We start from the raw sequence: 18,119 nt of genomic DNA on the forward strand, positions 1-18,119 counted from the left end.
ATTTTACAAGCAATGATTTTATATTCTTTTTCAAATCACTGATAAGGCTATTGAACAGCATTGGGCCAAGAATAGATCCTTAGTGGTCCTCACTAGAACCACTCTCATTGGATGAAGATTCTCCATTAACAAGTACTTTTATCTTGCTTATATGAAACCCCCAGAAGATGTGCTCCTGTTCTGGACAACATAAATTTCAGATACACAAGGATTTACTATACTTCCAACTTCATGTCTTCAGCATTCATGGAATATTATATCCTTTCTCTATACCTTTTTCCCCTTCACAATTGTAATTACTTAGACTATCCTTTTATCTTGGGTCCTCTGATGATTCTCCACTTATTTATCCCTGTTTGGCTTGGGTGGGTAGTTCCATATAGAATGTAGAGTTTGTTTACATTTAATTACTCAATTAATTGCAGGATCTGCCCAAAAAAGAGAAAAATTAATTACTGGAAAAATCAGAAGGACCTTTCAACCTGACTCATGTGTAGTTGATATCAGAAACTTCAGAAGGATATCAAAGCATTAGAAGACTTGCCAATCCATATTTCTCTGTTTTTCTTATATTCACTTGAAATAAGTTTTCCTAAGCAGGATTTGAGTGGGCACACTCCTCATTGTCAATTAAATACTTTTGATGACTACTTTATTCATCATGCTAGCATAGATATTTTTTTTCTGTTTGCATGATATATATTGAACACTGACTTCAGAAGGTACTTTGTGGAAAAAGTTGAGATGATTTTCACTACAAGAGGATTTTGCAATTGAAAATCCCAATCACATTTACACTATCCAGCTGTTCTTTGGCACAGTCAGAATAAGAATTCTACTGATGTTCAGGTATTAAAACTATCTGAATAGGAAAAAGGAAGAGCTTCCTTGTTGAAAATAATGAGCACTCTCAAGTACCTTGCTAAACAAAGACTTGCTTTAAGGGGCCATGGTAATGAGACAGGCAACTTCAGTGAGTTTCTCACAATGGGTGCAGATGTGTGCCTAGAAAGCAAAAGTGGATGTCACAATTATCAAGCTGCACAAGTTTTGACATCCAAAATAAACTACTTGAAATATCTTCAACAAGATTACAGTGGAGGCAATTGACATGTGAATATGGAATAGAGTGAGAAACCATTGCTGCTGTCATCTGTGATGGAACAAAAGATATGTGTGGTCTTCAGTAAGATAGCATTTGCACAGTCTTTCCCAATGAAACTTTTTCCAGGAAGATTTTTTTTTTAAAGCCACAGAAACCATATGAGAAGATATTTCTTACATTTTTGGATGTCTTCCTAGGACTCTGAGAGAGTAACCTAAGCTGACCCTGATAACGTAATTGGCCAGACAATGTTCAGGTTTGTGTGTGTGTGTGTAGGAGGAGAAGGCAGCTGTTATCTCTTTGTTCACTTTTCAGCATATGTTATTTTAGTCACACAAGAATCTTATTCCTTATCTCAAATTATGAAAGAAGGGGATGCATGAACAGCTAGATGTTGTCCTTTGTAAATCCAAAATACTGGAAATAAGGTTTTGCAAATGCTTGCTTAAAGCCCTGTATGCAAAAGCAGCCTATCTGAAATCCCTCTGTCAATCAAGGTAAATTGTTTTGGGATCACAAAATTGAGCAGTTTTGAAATCAGCACAAAGAAATTCTCATGGTTCTGAATAGAGTTAGTTAAATGAAAAACTCAACTGATTTCTGGACAGTTATGTAAAATGGGCAACATTGTTAAGGCTTCAAATCACTTTTAAATTGATTTGGGTACTTCAGCTCCTGAACAAAGCTTTTCAAGAGAAATCAGAACATACATGGTAAAAAAGAAGTGGTCGTTATGGAATGGCTCTGCTACATTTAGTCCAATGATAATTTCAGTTTAAAGTTTTAAAGCTGCTTAAACCAATAGCAATAATAACCATCAGAGGTCAATTTAAAATTTATTACAGATAGTATCCACCTAAAAATATATGTAAAGCAGGAGAGAGCAATGTATAACTTCCTCAGAACATCATTTAAATGGAATATCTTTTGGAATCTATTCTTCCGTGCGTGACTTTGTTCACAGATTCAACCAAGATTTTATGAAAGAACTAGTGAAACTGGAACAGTGAATATTTACTCGAAGAGATGACAGACAATGTCCTTGTTAAGTACCCAGAGATAAGTTTGGTTGTACTGAAAGTTCAGTTACCTATGTTCAGATAGACTTTGTTATGCAAGCATCACAGATGTTGAAGGTCATTTAATCAGAAATATAAGAAAACTGTTTCAAGTGAAGATCTTGCTGTGACTAAAACTTAAATTGCTGAGCTTATTATTTGTGGGAGAATTTTTTTAATGTCCTTTGGAGATATATTGCTAATCTGTGATGAATCAGAAGAGGCTTGATCACCTTGGCATACCCATTAAGATACCGCAAGCTTGATTGCCTGGGCACTTAAAAAAATTGGCAAAGGATTTCATTACACAGAATGAATGAAAGAGAACTGAAAGGGTTTCTATTAGGGAACTGAGTGTTTTTGATTTTGAAACAAAGTTTTTAATATTTAATGTTAAACAATTTTTTGTATCTAGTATATCCTCTAAAACCTCAACCATTCCTCCTGCTCAATAAAAGTGCTTCTGATTTCTGTGTACAATATATTTTAACAGTATATTCAGACTTCCTCTTCCTTTAAATTTTTCTACTGCCTTAGGGCCAGATTCTTACATTGTAAAGCAATGTCTGCAAATCTGCAAGCAGTCTTGTTTGAAATTATTGGATCCGCTTGGGGAGGCAATGTGAAAAAGGGTGGCAGAACTGATTGTTAGAAGTTACATGTTTTGAGCAGAAAAAGGCTAGTTATATTCAGAGTATTTCTAAGGTCTTTATTTATTCATATACAAGGACACACTGATTAGTATTTAAATCTAACCCTAACTTTTCATTATATTCCTCCATAACATAAAATATGTAGCCATTATTGTCAGCTCTTGTGACTTTATTGTGACACTTGTGATATTTGGGGTTCCTTTTAAATGGGTTTCCATGAATGTCTAACTTCAAGCTCATGAAGTTTTGGCTTTAAACAGAATTGTTGTCATCACATTGACAATAATGGGAGATTGCATTTGCCCTCAGCAAAATGACCTCCATGTCCTTTTATTCTTTGCAGGTGAAAGTGAGGCTGCCAGCTTCCATTGTTTCCAAAGCCAGGTTGCCACTGGAAAATGAGACTGTGGGAGCAGGCAAAAGGGAATGTTTTAGGGGATAGGACAGGAGGTTATGAGGAGTCAAAGAAATGTGGTGCACAGGAAGCAGAATGAGGGGGATGCAGGATAATGTGGGGATCAGGGAATAGAGGAAGCTGGAGGCAAATTGAGTGGAATGTAGGGGCATGGGGTTGACTAAAGAGAGCTGTTGGGGAATGTAGAGAACAGGAAGAGCCACCCCACATCCCAAGGGATGGGAGAGAGTGCATAGAGTTCCTTCTGAGTAGTAAACATGGAGGTCTGCCTCGTATCTTTTGAACACTAGAGAAGGTAATACAGGTAATGCATCAAAAGCAACATAGACATTACCTCATATATATGCTCCATCTTTTGAATCAAACTATCGTCTTTGATTGATCTACTCTAACATACTTTCTAAGAATGCCTCTCTCTCTTCCCCCCCACCCCCAATACGGTTAGTTCTCCAATTGCAGCCACAGAGGTGGGAAGTTCTCTGGATTAAGTACTCATTGCAATGAAATAATACATATTTACTGATGAGTAATATTTTTGTATATCCAGGACTCCCAGCCTTTCTCTAACCCCTGGAAAGTACAGTTGGTCCATTTTGGTTTCGTATTTGCCCTTAATGGGCTTCGGATCAGGTCCTGTTGATGATGTGACCTTTGGCCAATTCATCCAATTTCTGAAGCCTCATTACCAGGCCATGAAAAAGAACTTCTTTATAGTATAGGACCATTTACAATGCTCTGGAGTAGGATAGTGGCTGTTCAGGTGTCTGACCAGCTGGAAGCCTTATCTGCAAGGCTTATCAATAGAGCCTTATTGTATATATGTAAAATATCCCAAACTGTATCATTAGTCAGGATGGTTATTTGCCATAATGAAAAGATGAAGAAATCATAACTTTGTCAATGCAAAAAGGCAAAATCACATTTTTAATTAAAAAGAAAAAAAGTAATGGAAGACAAAATTCTAATTAATACAGTCTAGATTACACAGGAGGCTGAGACAGAACACAGGGGGAAGCCCAAAAAGGAATAACTAGTGTTGTGTTATGTGATTGGCTCACTTGTGTGCAGCATGGAAGAAGGGTTTTACCTAGTGGGACTATAAATGAGTAACAAAGTGTGTGTGTGTTGAACACTGGAGCTGTTAATTTTGTTAATTTAATTTGTTACTCCTGTGAATCTTGTTTTTGTAATGATTTTTATTTAGTGGATACATTCACACTCTTTTTCTGCTTTATAACCACAAGGCCTTTAAGGATAGAGCACACAGGAGGCAGGTCTTGCTGTTACTTACTTCCAGGTTCTGTTAAATATATTTGGGCTCTGGCCATATCTTTAGTTATCTCTAAATGATTATGCATTGTGAAGCACTGGCTTTCCCCTTTCCGATCTGCCCAATCTGACTGCACTGGCACTGCAGCCTCTGCCAGCCTATCGAGCAAAGGAACAGAACCAAGACTGGGTCTTCTTAATGTAGTTGTACTCTGGTGTCTGCTGATCACACAAACTGTTCCTTTTGTCTTCAACATTCTCCTTGGTTCATTCATATCTAACCAGTATCAAATGTCCCAGGTATATGGAGGTGGAATGGGGGATGTGTTATGAATACCAACGTAGTGACTTCAGTAGACTGTTAATAGATACTGAAGTACAGTAGAACCCCAGAGTTACAAACTGACCAGTCTACCACACACCTCATTTGGAACCAGAAGTATCCAATCAGGCAGCAGAGCAAAAAAAACAAAACAAAACAAAAAGCCCCCCAAGTACTGTACAGCACTGTATTAAATGTAAACTACTACCCAAAAAAAGGGAAATTTTTTTAAAAAACTTTTTTGACAAGATAAGGAATCAGTTTCTGTGCTTGTTTAATTTAAATCAAGATGGTTAAAAGCAGCATTTTTCTTCTTCATAGTAAGGTTTCAAAGCTGTATTAAGTTAGTGTTCAGTTGTAAACTTTTGAAAGAACAACCATACCATTTTGTTCAGAGTTACGAACAACCTCCATTCCCAAGGTGTTCGTGACTCTGAGGTTCTACTCAGTGTAATGAAGGGGTTACCAATGGGCTTTGACTAAAGGTAAGGGCAATGCTAGTAGTTCTGTTCAAAGCAATAGTGAAGGTAGGTGCAAATTTCAGCTCTTTTAGAAGAGCATTGACCTGAAATGTTGATCCAGTTCTGACCACCTTACTGACATCTCATCATAACTTTTTATTATAAGTATTATTCTGTGTTAGGAAGCAAAGTCTCCAAGTTCATAAAGTCACAGGGAACACTGTACACTCCCCTGTGGCTTGTGCACTATTAGTTCCCATTATCCAGAAATAAAATGTCTTATCAACCACAATTAATCATTTAATTCATTTATGAAAACTCTAAGGTCACTTTATCTAAAATGTTTAATCTTTATGGTCATTGATTGCGTTTAGGCACTTACATTTATAGTGTGCATATAATCCCTGGTATGGTACCTAACCTTACATATGCTGCATCTGGCAGAAGGAGCAATATCACTGCTCTATTTTTTATAATTCATTGCATAACCTGACAAATGTTAATTACAACTTAAAGCTCATCTGATTATTTCCCCTCATATTAAAAGTAGAACAAAGACCTATGATATTAAAGTCTAAAGATGAACATGCTGCCTGATGCTGAAAAGACTTACTCAGTCATTAGTCACTTATGCTCAGGGATTTATTAGTCATGGTAATGTCTCTAATTAGTTAGAGGGTATAAGCATAATTAGGGCACTTTTTATCTAATTACAGTTAACCATATATATGTAGTTACTATTGAGTTTATCGTCATAGCCACTGTAATAAAAACCTCTGTTTAGAAATTAAATTTCTTTTTATTTATGGCAAGACATATTTATGCTCCTTCAAATTTATTTTTATTTTAAAAGAATTCATAGTTAAGTCAAACTCAGCATCTGAAGTATAATGGGTGATAATTAGTGTAGTGCCATGGAACAGTACATTTTTAATGTTTGACAGTCTATCAAATTCATTCTTAATCTTAGTGCCTACAAACATTCTCCAAAGGCTTCATAGAGAGTGGATCTTGTTGAGACAAATCATATTTCTTTTCCATTACTTTACACTTCCAGTAATACGTAGGAGGAAAGAGATGTCATGCAGTGGAAGTACTGAAATGTTCTGTGACTAAAACTGGAAGAAAATAAATATACATAAAAAAGTAAAATTGTCCTCCCTCCATTGGTTTAGGAATGGGTAGAGTTCTAGTAGTAAGGATTGTGGCAGAAGATGGGAGTGAAGGGTGGCTTTAATATACATGAGTATTCAATAATTTATTTTTATTATGGCAAGGTAATAAAGAGGTTTCTATCCCAAGTCTGCCCTTGCCAAATATTCAAGCTACAGCCTTTAATTCAACAGTTTCACCTCTATGCCATAGAAAAAATATAGCCACCCAAGAAAATGAACAAAAGTATCCCTTCCTTGCCATTGGGTACGGCGAGTATTGAGCGTTTTTAAAATATAAACCCTGGACAAATAATCAAAATAAGAAACCTGACATCTAATAAGAATCATACTCATTGGACTTATTTAAGTGAATTTGAAAAAACTGAAGGGTGCCAGGATGGAATTCTTCCATCTGTTTTCCTAGTACCATATTACTGATGGATGTTGATGTTAGTAGCTTATAAAAAGTTATATTTGTATTTGTAATATAGAGTTTTGAAAGTTGAGGGGAGGGAATGTTCCCATTGGTTGGGGGGATAGTGAAATAATAAAAAAAAATATATTCTATCCTGTGTTTAATGTATAAAAGAGGTGAGTCTATGGCAGAGTACATCAAAGTACTATAATTTAGAAAGTGCTAGAATCAGTCAGACCTTTTGGTTATACCCTTACCACCTGAGCTAAAGACATAACTCCTTTAGCTATGAGTCGGTGGCTCTTAACATTGGTGTGGGAAGGTCACTTAAAGGGGACATGATCCCATTCACGTCATCTCTTCCTTCAGAATTTAATGAAAAAGCCCTGATGCTTAAAGTGACTCCACTCGAGCAGATCCCTGCACCTGCATGGAGCCCTGCTGGTTTTGAGTCATTGGTAGGTGCAGGTTCTGTCTGCACGGAGTCACATTGGCGGGGCTGGAACCTTTAAATAAAAAAAGAAGAAAAGGCCTGCTCCACAGCAGTGATATCTCCATCCAATGTACATTTGTTGTAAATTCAGTCTAACTACTCATTGTCCTCAAGGGGAAAAGCAAAGAGAGTACAGAGCCCCTATATGTTTACTAAATTTAAGCAGTGATTAGAGTAACCAAGCAGGTAAAAACAGGGACAAAACATAAAATAACAGCAATTGGTAGTTCTGAAAAGATGAATGTACAGTTGTGAGACTTCTGTTATTATTCATTTTAGTGTTCGGTATGGAATTCCACTAACGGGAATCTTTAAATAATTAATAGCTGATATTGTATAATGTCTGTACAGTACTATAGAGATGTTTAGTTCCTTAGACTTGAAAGGCATTGCATAACACTTAAGTGATTTCCACATTATTACAGGGGGGGCTGGCAGTGACCCCTGTATCTAGGTTGCCTAACACTTTCTATTATAAAAGATTCTTACAAGTTTTTGAATAGTTATTAACACCTCCGTTGTTTGCTGTAGGCCTTTTGATTTTTCCCAGGAGGCAAGCCTTGAGATCAGAGAGGTGCCTTTTGCTCATTCCATGAAAATCCATTCAGCTGTGGCTCAATTCTAAACCACTGAAAACAGCAATTTCCCTCTTGTGCCTGCTTAATTTTGGCAACAAGCCAAACACCATGAACATTCTATGGCCTTGTCCTCACAACCGCAGCAGCAACATGTACTGCAGTGGGACCCCCCAGGAACAGACTGAGCAGCCACAGTAGTTGTAGCAGGGAGAGGGAGGAGAAGAGAGCAGTGCGGGGCTCCCCCCTGACCACCTGGACATCCAGCACATCGCCCTAGCAGCCCAGTCTTCCCTCTAGGGGCACTAAATGAGTAAAAAGGTCTTTCCGCCTCCCAAAGTGAGACACGGAACCAAGCTAACATTAATCATCGTCCGAAAGCCAACGCTTTCTGTGAAAAAAATAGTTTAGTTTTAATCCCAATTTTCAATTGGAAAAAAACAGTTTTGATAGAATTTTTTCAACCAGCCCTAATTATGTATTTTGAGAAATGGTAGGAGATCGTCTGATTAAAGACTAATTTGGGATATCTATACAAAGGAGCAGAGTTAAGTCTGAGCATTCATATTCTTGCAGTGTCATTTCCTGACTTGTTTGGATATTTGACTCTATAGGCTTAATGTTCTCTCCACATAGAACTTTTTCTTTTTGATTTTATTTTGATGGAATATAATCAAGAGGACTTGATTTATATGTGCAGAATACTTTTAAGTTAGTTTAGACATTTAGGACTTATGAACTTTGAAAATTCCCTTTAATGATTAAAAATATGCATTGACTTTTGTAATCTCTTGGTCATCATTTATAATAACACATCTTAATGGCATTAATTCACTATAGAAAAGTAAAACGTTTTAAAACTAAATATGGGATTTTCCAAATCACCTAAGTGACTTTCAGTGACACTTGTGATCATTAGTCATTAGGATATATCTACGCTACCTTTTAAAACCTGCAGCAATGACTCTCAGAGCTTGGGTGTAAAGGCCCCTGCCTCAATATTAAAAACAGCTGTGTAGATTTCAGGCTTGGGCTGGAGCTCTGGCAGCATGGTGGGTTTCAGAGACTGAGCTCCAGCCCAAACTGTAAGGTCAACCCTGTTGACAAAAACCCCATGAACCCATGTCTGAAGGCCTGGTCTCTGAGACTTGCTTCCATGGGTTTTAAAATGCAATGTAGATGTACTCTTAGGCACTTCTGAAAAATCTTACCCTCAGAGTACAATGGAAGGCAGTAATTTTTTTAAACAGTATTGATGTGCAACTTCTTCCAAGGATAATAATATAACTCCTTTTTGTTGCCTAAATACCTTTGCTTATCTTAGCATTGAAACTATGACTTTTATGGGTTCCATATGCTGTATTATAATTAATGCTAGCCATTGTCTCTTTGTCAAGATACATTGTATGACTCCCATAGTTACTGCTGAGACAAGGTGGGTGCGGTAATATGTTTTATTGGACCAATTTCTGTTGGTAAGCGAGACAAACTTTCAAGCTTACACAGAGCTCTTCCAATAAAAGGTATTACTTCACCCACCTTGTCTCTCTAATATCTTAGGATCAACATGGCTACAACAACACTGCATAGTTACTACTATCAGTTTGATGCACTTTGATTAGAAGCCCACAGCAATTTCCTTGGGGATGAGTAACATAGATTGCAAACATTAGCAATGGAGAAATATTTAAGTCCACACTCATTTGATTCAAATGGAGAGAAAATTACTTCCAAGCATTCGTTGGTGTTTTGGAGATCATCTGAGTGGATCTATAGACACATTTAAGCCACTACCATTTTTCTTCTGACTCAGTGATAAATTATAAATGGCTTCTTATCTAATTGAAAGGTAGATAATAAATGGGCATGTAATTGTTTTCCTTGTGTATTTCTTCCATCTTAATAAAATGTCCTGATAACAAATAATTTGAACTAAAAGGAATAATATAGCACTCTTGCTGCTGTCTGTTTAAATGCAAATAAACTAATGACACACAACTTTTAGCTCCTAACTATGAACATTTAGTCATAAAAGAATGCATACATTAGGAATCCTTGCTCATTGTTTGGATTAAATAAAATAAATGTGTTCTGTTTTAGAACATTCTGAGGCTAGAACAAAGTATTACCGTATGGGAAATCTTGGTTTGGGAATGTCGTCACTGGGCACTAGGAGAGTTGGAGACATTAAGGTGATGGTTTTGATTTCTGAGGGACACCTACTCTCATGATTCACCATCCCTTAGAAACATTAACATAGTGATTTAAATACAGCTGTTGAATTGGGAAAAGCTTAAGAAAAAGCTCAAAATAAAGGTAAAATTGCTGTCAAGATTTCATTCAACTTCACTCTATTTGTGATCTGAGTTATTGTATCTGAATGGCAAACTCTCTTCTTGACGCATTTCTCAGGTGGATGAGATACTAGGTGCTCTCTGCTGCCGAAAAAAATAAGCAATAAAATATATCAGTTAGGTGTAACTATGTGCTGGCATCAGAATATGTTCAAATCTTTATTCTACATAATAATTAGGTTACCATGTTTACTCTTTTTGTCATTTCATTCTTCCTGCAGGGTGTATTTTGTTTCACTATTTTTCTTCCCTCATGTTTCATTGAACCACCCTTAGTGCTGATAAAGCAGATGATGAGGATGATGAAGATCTAACAGTGAACAAAACATGGGTACTTGCACCAAAGATACATGGTGGAGATGTCACTCACATACTGGACTCGTTACTTCAAGGCTATGACAGTAAACTTCGGCCAGATATTGGAGGTAAGTTCATCTCACATTATAGTAAATAGAAAATATGAACCAGAGAATGCAGACATTGCATGGGCTTTAATGAAATGGTGGCAAGTAGCTGTTTAAAAGTCAACTGTTCATGAATTAATGTATCAAGCTAGACAAACAGAATGTAAATAAAATGGAACATGTGAAAATAAATTTCCACTTTTTTATAGCAAGTACAATAGAAATTGTATATATATATCTGTTTTTTGTACTATGTAAAGTATTTAACTTTTGAGGCAATATCAAATAGGTAAATTACTGCAATTCCATGTTTGTTTGTTTTTTCATTTTGCTATTTTAAATGTGATACCTTTGAGAAGAAGGTATTCCACACTGAGTGTCAAAAATCTACCCTGAAATCTGCAAATATTTATTCAAATGTTTCTACCCAGTATTTTTAGTCCTGTTGGAGATAACACAATGCAATCTGTTTCAGGAACAGGTTTAACTCAAGTCACTGTTACTACTTATTTGTATCTAATCATGGAACACAGTAATACCAGGGTACAAAATATATCAGGACACAATAGGTCATGCTGGTTGGGGAGTGTCACTATATGTGGCAGAAAGTGTAGAAGCAAATGAAGTAAAAATTTTAAATGAACCAAACTGTACCATAGAATCTGTATGGATAGTAACTTCATGCTCAAATAATAAGAATATAGCAGTAGCGATATACTACCGACTACCTGACCAGGATGGTGATAGTGACTGTGAAATGATCAGGGAGATTAGAGAGACTATAAAAATAAAAAACTCAATAACAATGGGGAATTTCAACTATCCCCATAGTGACTGGGTACATGTCACCTCATGTACATGGATGAGATGCAGAGATAAAGTTTCTTGACACCTTAAATGACTCTTCTTGGAGCAGCTAATCCCGGAACCCACAAAAGGAGAAGCAATTCTAGATTTAGTCCTAAATGGAGTACAGGATCTGGTCCAAAAGGTGAATATAGCTGGACATCTTGGTAATAGTGACCATAGTATAAGTAAATTTAATATCCCTGTGGTGGGAAAAAAACCACAGAAGTCCAACACAGTAGCTTTAATTTCAGAAAGGGGAACTACACAAAAATAAGGAAGTTAATTAAATAGAAATTAAAGGGTACAGTGCCAAAAGTGAAATCCTTGCAAGCTGCATGGAAACTTTTTAAAGACAACCTAATAGAGGCTTAACTTACATGTATACCCCAAATTAAAAAACATAGTAAGAGAACCAAAAAAGTGCCACCATGGCTAAACAACAAAATAAAAGAAGCAGTGAGAGGCAAAAAGCATCTTTTAAAATGTGAAAGTAAAATCCTAGTGAGGAAAATAGAAAGGAGCATAAACTCTGGGAAGTGAAGTGTAAAAACATAATTAGAAAGGCCAAAAAAGAATTTGAAGAACAGCTACCCAAAGACTCAAAAAGTAACAACATTTTTTTAAAGTACATCAGAAGCAGGAAGTGTGCTAAACAACCAGTGGGGCCACTGGATGATCGATATGCTAAAGGAGCACTCAGGGACGATAAGGCCATTGCAGAGAAAATAAATGAATTCTTTGCATCAGTCTTAATGGATGAGGATGTGAGCCATTCTTCTTAAATACAAATCTAGGAACTGTCTCAGATTGAGGTGTCATTAGAGGAGGTTTGGGAACCAATTGATAAACAGTAATAAGTCATCAGGTCCAGATGGTATTCACCCAAGAGTTCTGAAGGAACTCAAATGTGAAATTGCAGAACTACTAACTGTAGTCTGCAAAAAGAAAAGGAGGACTTATGGCATCTTAGAGACTAACAAATTTATTTGAGCATAAGCTTTTGTGAGCTACAGCTCACTTCATCGGATGCATTCAGTGGAAAATACAGTGGGGAGATTTATATACACAGATAACATGAAACAATGGGTGTTACCATACACACTGTAAGGAGAGTGATCAGGTAAGGTGAGCTATTACCAGTAGGAGAGCGGGGGTGGGGGGGAACCTTTTGTAGTGATAATCAAGGTGGGCCATTTCCAGCAGCTGACAAGAACGTCTGAGGAACAGCCGGGGGGGATAAACATCTTTTAAATCAGCTTCTGTACCAAATGTCTGGAGGATAGCTAATGTGATGCCAATTTTTAAAAAGGGCTCCAGAGATGATCCCAGCAATTACAGGTTGGTAAGCCTGACTTCAGTATCGGGCAAACTGGTTGAAACTATAGTAAAGAACAAAATTGTCAGACACATAGGTGAACATAATTTGTTGGGGAAGAGACAACGTGGTTTTTGTAAAGGGAAATCATGCCTCACCAATCTACTAGAATTCTTTGAGGGGGTCAACAAGCATGTGGACAAGGGGAATCTAATGGATATAGTGTACTTAGATTTTCAGAAAGTATTTGACAAGGTCCCTCATCAAAGTCTCTTAAGCAAAGTAAGCTGTCATGGGATAAGAGGGAAGGTGCTCTCATAGATTGGTAACTGGTTAAAAGACAGGGAACAAAGGGTAGGAATAAATGGTCAGTTTTCACAATGGAGAGAGGTAAATAGTGGTGTCCCCCAAACGTCTGTACTGGGACCAGTCCTATTCAACATATTCATAAATGATCTGGAAAAAGGGGGAAAAAGTGAGATGGCAAAATTTGCAGATGATACAAAACTACTCTAGATAATTAAGTCCCAGGCAGACTGCGAAGAGCTACAAAATGATCTCACAAAACTGGGTGACTGGGCAACAAAATGGCAGATGAAATTCAATGTTGATAAATGCAAAGTAATGCACATTGGAAAACATAATCCCAATTATACATATAAAATGATGGGGTCTAAATTAACTGTTGCCACTCAAGGAGGAGATCTTGGAGTCTTTGTGGATAGTTCTCTGAAAACATCCACTCAACGCTGCAGCCGCAGTCAAAAAAGCAAACAGAATGTTGGGAATCATTAAGAAAGGGATAGATAATTATACAGAAAATATCATATTGCTTCTATATAAATTTTGACTACTGTATGCAGATATGGTCACCCCATCTCAAAAAAAAAGAGATATTGGGATTGGAAAAGGTTCAGAAAAAGACAACAAAATGATTAGGGGTATGGAACAGCTTCTGTATGAGGAAAGATTAATAAGATTGTGACTTTTCAGCTTGGAAAAGAGATTACTAAAAGGGGATATGATAGAGGTCTATAAAATCAGAAATGTAGAAAGTAATAGGGAAGTGTTATTTACTGCTTCTCGTAACACAAGAACTAGGGGTCACCAAATGAAATTAATAGCAGCACATCGCAGCCTATGGAACTCTTTAGCAGAGGATGTTGTGAAGGCCAAGACTATAAAAGGGTTCACAAAAGAACTAGGTAAATTCATGAAGGATAGGTCCATCAATAGCGATTAGCCAGGATGGACAGGGATTGTGTCCCTAGCCTCTGTTTGTCAGAAGCTGGGTGACAGGGGATGGATCACTTGATGACTACCTGTTCTGTTCATTCCCTCTGGGGCACATCTCGCTGGCCACTGTTGGAAGACAGGATACTGGGCTAGATGGACCTTTGGTCTGACCCAGTATAGCCATTCTTTTGTTCTTATGGATCAAGGCTTCTTTGTTCCTGACTTTGTACAAACACACAGAAAGAGGTGATCTTGCTCTGAAGAGTTTACACTCCAAATCAGTGGTTTTCAACCTTTTTTCATTTGTGGACCCCTAAAATATTTCAAATGGGGGGTGCAGAACCCTTTGGAAATCTTAGCTATAGTCTGCGGCCCCCCCAGAGGTCTGTGGATCACAGGTTGAAAACTACTGGTCTAAATAGATGAGACAAAGTCCAAGAAGGAAAACAGAGGCACAAAAAGGTGAAATGATTTGTCCAAGGTCACTAGTAGGGCCAGAATTGGAATCTAGGTTTCCAGACTCCCATGCCAGTGTGCCTTATTCATTAGCCACATTGCCTTTCTGTTTCTGAGAATCTTTTTTCTCCACAGACTTTTGTCCCTGAATAAAGCATAGGTTATCACACTGTTTCCTCTGTTACTTCTCTCCAGAACCAGGAAAACTTGTAGCCCCGTGCTTCATTGGCCTCAAAATTTGACCCATACAAAGAAATACAGACTACACCTTCAACTTCTGTCCTGCTGCTTATTAAAATGCAGTAGACATTTAACAGAGAAAGAAACAAAATCAGTCATTAATGCACTCATCCGATATTCCACTTCAATTATGTTGATAAAATCTGGTGTTGGTTTCAACGTCTCAAGACTTGCAGAACAAAGTTACTTGACTGGGATTATCCTTAACTTTCAAGGTAATAATATCCCACAGAAGAATGTTTGCTGTTGAATTAATTTGACTTATTTATAGTAGCAACATTTTTGTCTCTGAGCCTGAAGCTCAGGGGTTCAAATACCAGAGCAGGATTTGGTCTCTTCCTGATGTTGACACAGCATTTCAGCATTTGAGAACAAGGGGGAGTGCTGTACTGTTAAAAGCAGAATCCTTTCAAGGAGACACTGGATTCCCTTTTCTGCCTATTTCTGGTGACTGTCCAGATGAAAGTTGAGAATCCTATGATAATTTTGAAATTTAATAAGAGAAAACACCATTGTGTAGCCAGTCTTTCTCTGTCCCTCTCATTCCAATATTCATGAGCTGTGCTGACTGCTTAATAACCACTTTATTTATACGTTCATTATTACTAACTTTGTTGTTTGTACTTTGAAATGCCTAGAGCATAAAGATGCCATTCTAAAACCATATTTTGTTCTTAACATAATACTGCTGGCTTCTAGATGGAAACAAGGTTGTATAAATCCAAATTACATACAGACATTACTTTGTGGAAGGTTTTTATTATTAATCTGTATAAATTAGGAAATCAATAAAATGCAAGTGCGGTAATGCCTTGCCTCGCTTTTTGTTTGCTTGTTTCAGGCGGTTTTTAGGTTCATTTGGCCCTCCTGAGTTTACAGTGATCCATGTTGTTCCATCCTTAGTCCCATGTGTGATGGGTTTGGTCACAGAGACCCCCTTGTGACTGTCACCTGATGTGCTGGAATTACCTCTGAGCCCATTTTCCCTGCCAACTTGGGACTTCCAGAATCCTGTCTTGTTGAGCCAGACACACTAGCCTGCTGCAACACAGACCTAGGGTCTGGTCTAAGCCCCCAAAGTTTCAGACTTAACTGAAAACTGCACAGCAAGTCATCTAGTTCCCAATGGGATCCAAACCCCAAATACATCCATTTTACTTTGTATAAAGCTTACACAAGGTAAACTCATAAATTGTCCACCCTTTATAACACTGATAGAGAGAGATACACAGCTGTTTGCTCCCCGTGGTATTAATCACTTACTCTGGGTTTATTGATAAACAAAAGTGATTTTATTAAGTATAAAAAGTAGGATTTAAGTGATTTCAAGTAATAACAGCCAGAACAAAGTAAGTCACAAAGCAAAATGAAACAAAACACGCAAGTCTAAGCCTAATACATTAAGAAACTGATTACAAGTAATATCTCACCCTCAGAGATGTTCTAGTAAGCTTTTTTCACAGACTAGACTCCTTCCTAGTCTGGGCCCAATCCTTCATCCTGGTACAGTCCTTGGTAACCAGGGGTTTTCTCATGACTGGCAGCCCCCTTTGTCCTGCTCCACCTCCTTTTATAGCTTTGGCACAAGGCGGGAATCTTTTGTCTGTGCTTGTCCCCAACCCTGTCTCATCAATGGAAAAATACAAGGATTAAGATGGATTCCAGTATCTTGTGACATGGTCACATGTCACTGTAAGATCCCTAGTCTCCATTCTTCCTGGACTGGCTCACATGAACACAGGAAGGTTTGCAGGTTAATAAACCTTTTACAATGAATTGTCCTAGTCAATGGGAGCCATCAAGATTCTGAGCCACCACTAATGGCCCACACGTTGCATAATTACAATAGGACCTCAGTGTTATACTTTGTATTTCTAGCTTCAGATACAAGAATGATACATGCATACAAATAGGAGGAATATATTCAGTAGGTTATAACCTTTGTTATGGTACGTTACAAGAGACCTTTTGCATAAAGCAAATTGCAGTTACCTCATATTCACAACCATAAGCATATTTCCATAAAACATATGGAGTGCAACATCACACCCTGTATGGTCCGTTCTCAAAGTGACAAAAACATGGATTGAGATGGTTGATATTTTCAGAATTTCCAATGTGAAATACAAGAGAAAAAGTAAAAATGTTCACTGTTTTCATCCCCACCGCCCCTGTCCCTGTTCCCTCCACCCCTATTTTTCACCTGTTCTATACAGGCACTGCCTAGATCCAAAAGAAAAAGTGACACTCGTAGACACAGGGTCCAGCTACTAAATGTCCATGCATGAGCAACATGAGATTCACAAGGACCCTCAAAATGCAAACCTGCAGTATGAAAGGGGGCCATACTCCCCCAGTCAGAAGCTATTACAGTGTTCACTAATTCTTAGATGATTTAGATTCTTTGTAGATGTTTTCCCTAGCCTGCCAACTTTACTTCTGTCTTGTCTGAATTGGGCACCCTGCATCCTGATGTCATCTAAACTCTGATCTCATTCTGAGATTAGGTTATCTATTTTGCTGGATCCGCTGAAATGGGATCTTTGCCAATTATTTCAGCGGAGCCAGGATTTCACCTCATGTCTCCTGGCCCATTTAACAGCATCCTGAACACGTTGAACTGGAGGAGGTAGGCAGATGGAACCATGTGGCACCTCACACGAGGCCCTTGAGGCTGAGGAACAATTAGTGATCTCATGGATCTCTCTCAAACTAGGAGAGGCCCATTCTAGAGACCACAAGTGTGCCCGCAGTATCTCAGCAACCCTTCATCACCTCCATACAGCCATGTCACATGACCTTAAATGTTCTTTGGAACTGAGAAAATAGAACTCCTCTTGGATCAATGAGAAAGTGGAAAAATGAATTCTATATTAAATACTTTCCTTGTGGCTCTTCCTCCTTTCCCCCCATAAATCAGCAGAGGGACAAAGGGGCTTCATTTTAAAAATCTTCCAGCCCACTCCCACCACATTTTTATACTGCCCAGTCCTCTTGGCTAGGGACAATGAGCCCACAGGACCTTAATTCTTAACACTCACTGCCCTGTTGTGAGGTGCTGCATGACATGTCCTTTTCCCTTCATGTATATCTTCACCTACTCTGCAATATGTGGTGGAAAAAGCAAAAATTCATAGTAACAATGTTTTTAAAAACAAATATTTCTATTGCTGAGTCCTGGCCTCTCTCACTCTCAAATTCCCATCCTGTAAATTAGCCGGGGGAAGTTACTGCATATCCTGTGACACCTATACAACAGCAGACCTTTATAAGATAGCCAGGTATTTTAAGAAACTATCCAAATAAACTGAATGCAATTCTATCCTTCCTCTGTTAGAAGATGAT

The 18,119-nt window shown here is 37.8% G+C and overlaps 1 protein-coding gene across 3 annotated transcripts in view; it reads left to right on the forward strand.

The window, feature by feature from the left end:
- GABRG1 (gamma-aminobutyric acid type A receptor subunit gamma1) overlaps positions 1 to 18,119 on the forward strand; it is a 75,276-nt gene that overhangs the window by 14,211 nt on the left and 42,946 nt on the right. For all 3 annotated transcript variants that reach the window (XM_043544409.1, XM_007069343.3, XM_043544408.1), the window contains exon 2: positions 10,551 to 10,699. In XM_043544409.1, coding sequence (XP_043400344.1) covers positions 10,551 to 10,699 — 149 coding nt within the window. The remainder of the gene's footprint in view (positions 1 to 10,550; positions 10,700 to 18,119) is intronic.

Source organism: Chelonia mydas, chromosome 4, assembly GCF_015237465.2.
Source record: "Chelonia mydas isolate rCheMyd1 chromosome 4, rCheMyd1.pri.v2, whole genome shotgun sequence".
Lineage (NCBI taxonomy): Eukaryota > Metazoa > Chordata > Testudines > Cheloniidae > Chelonia > Chelonia mydas.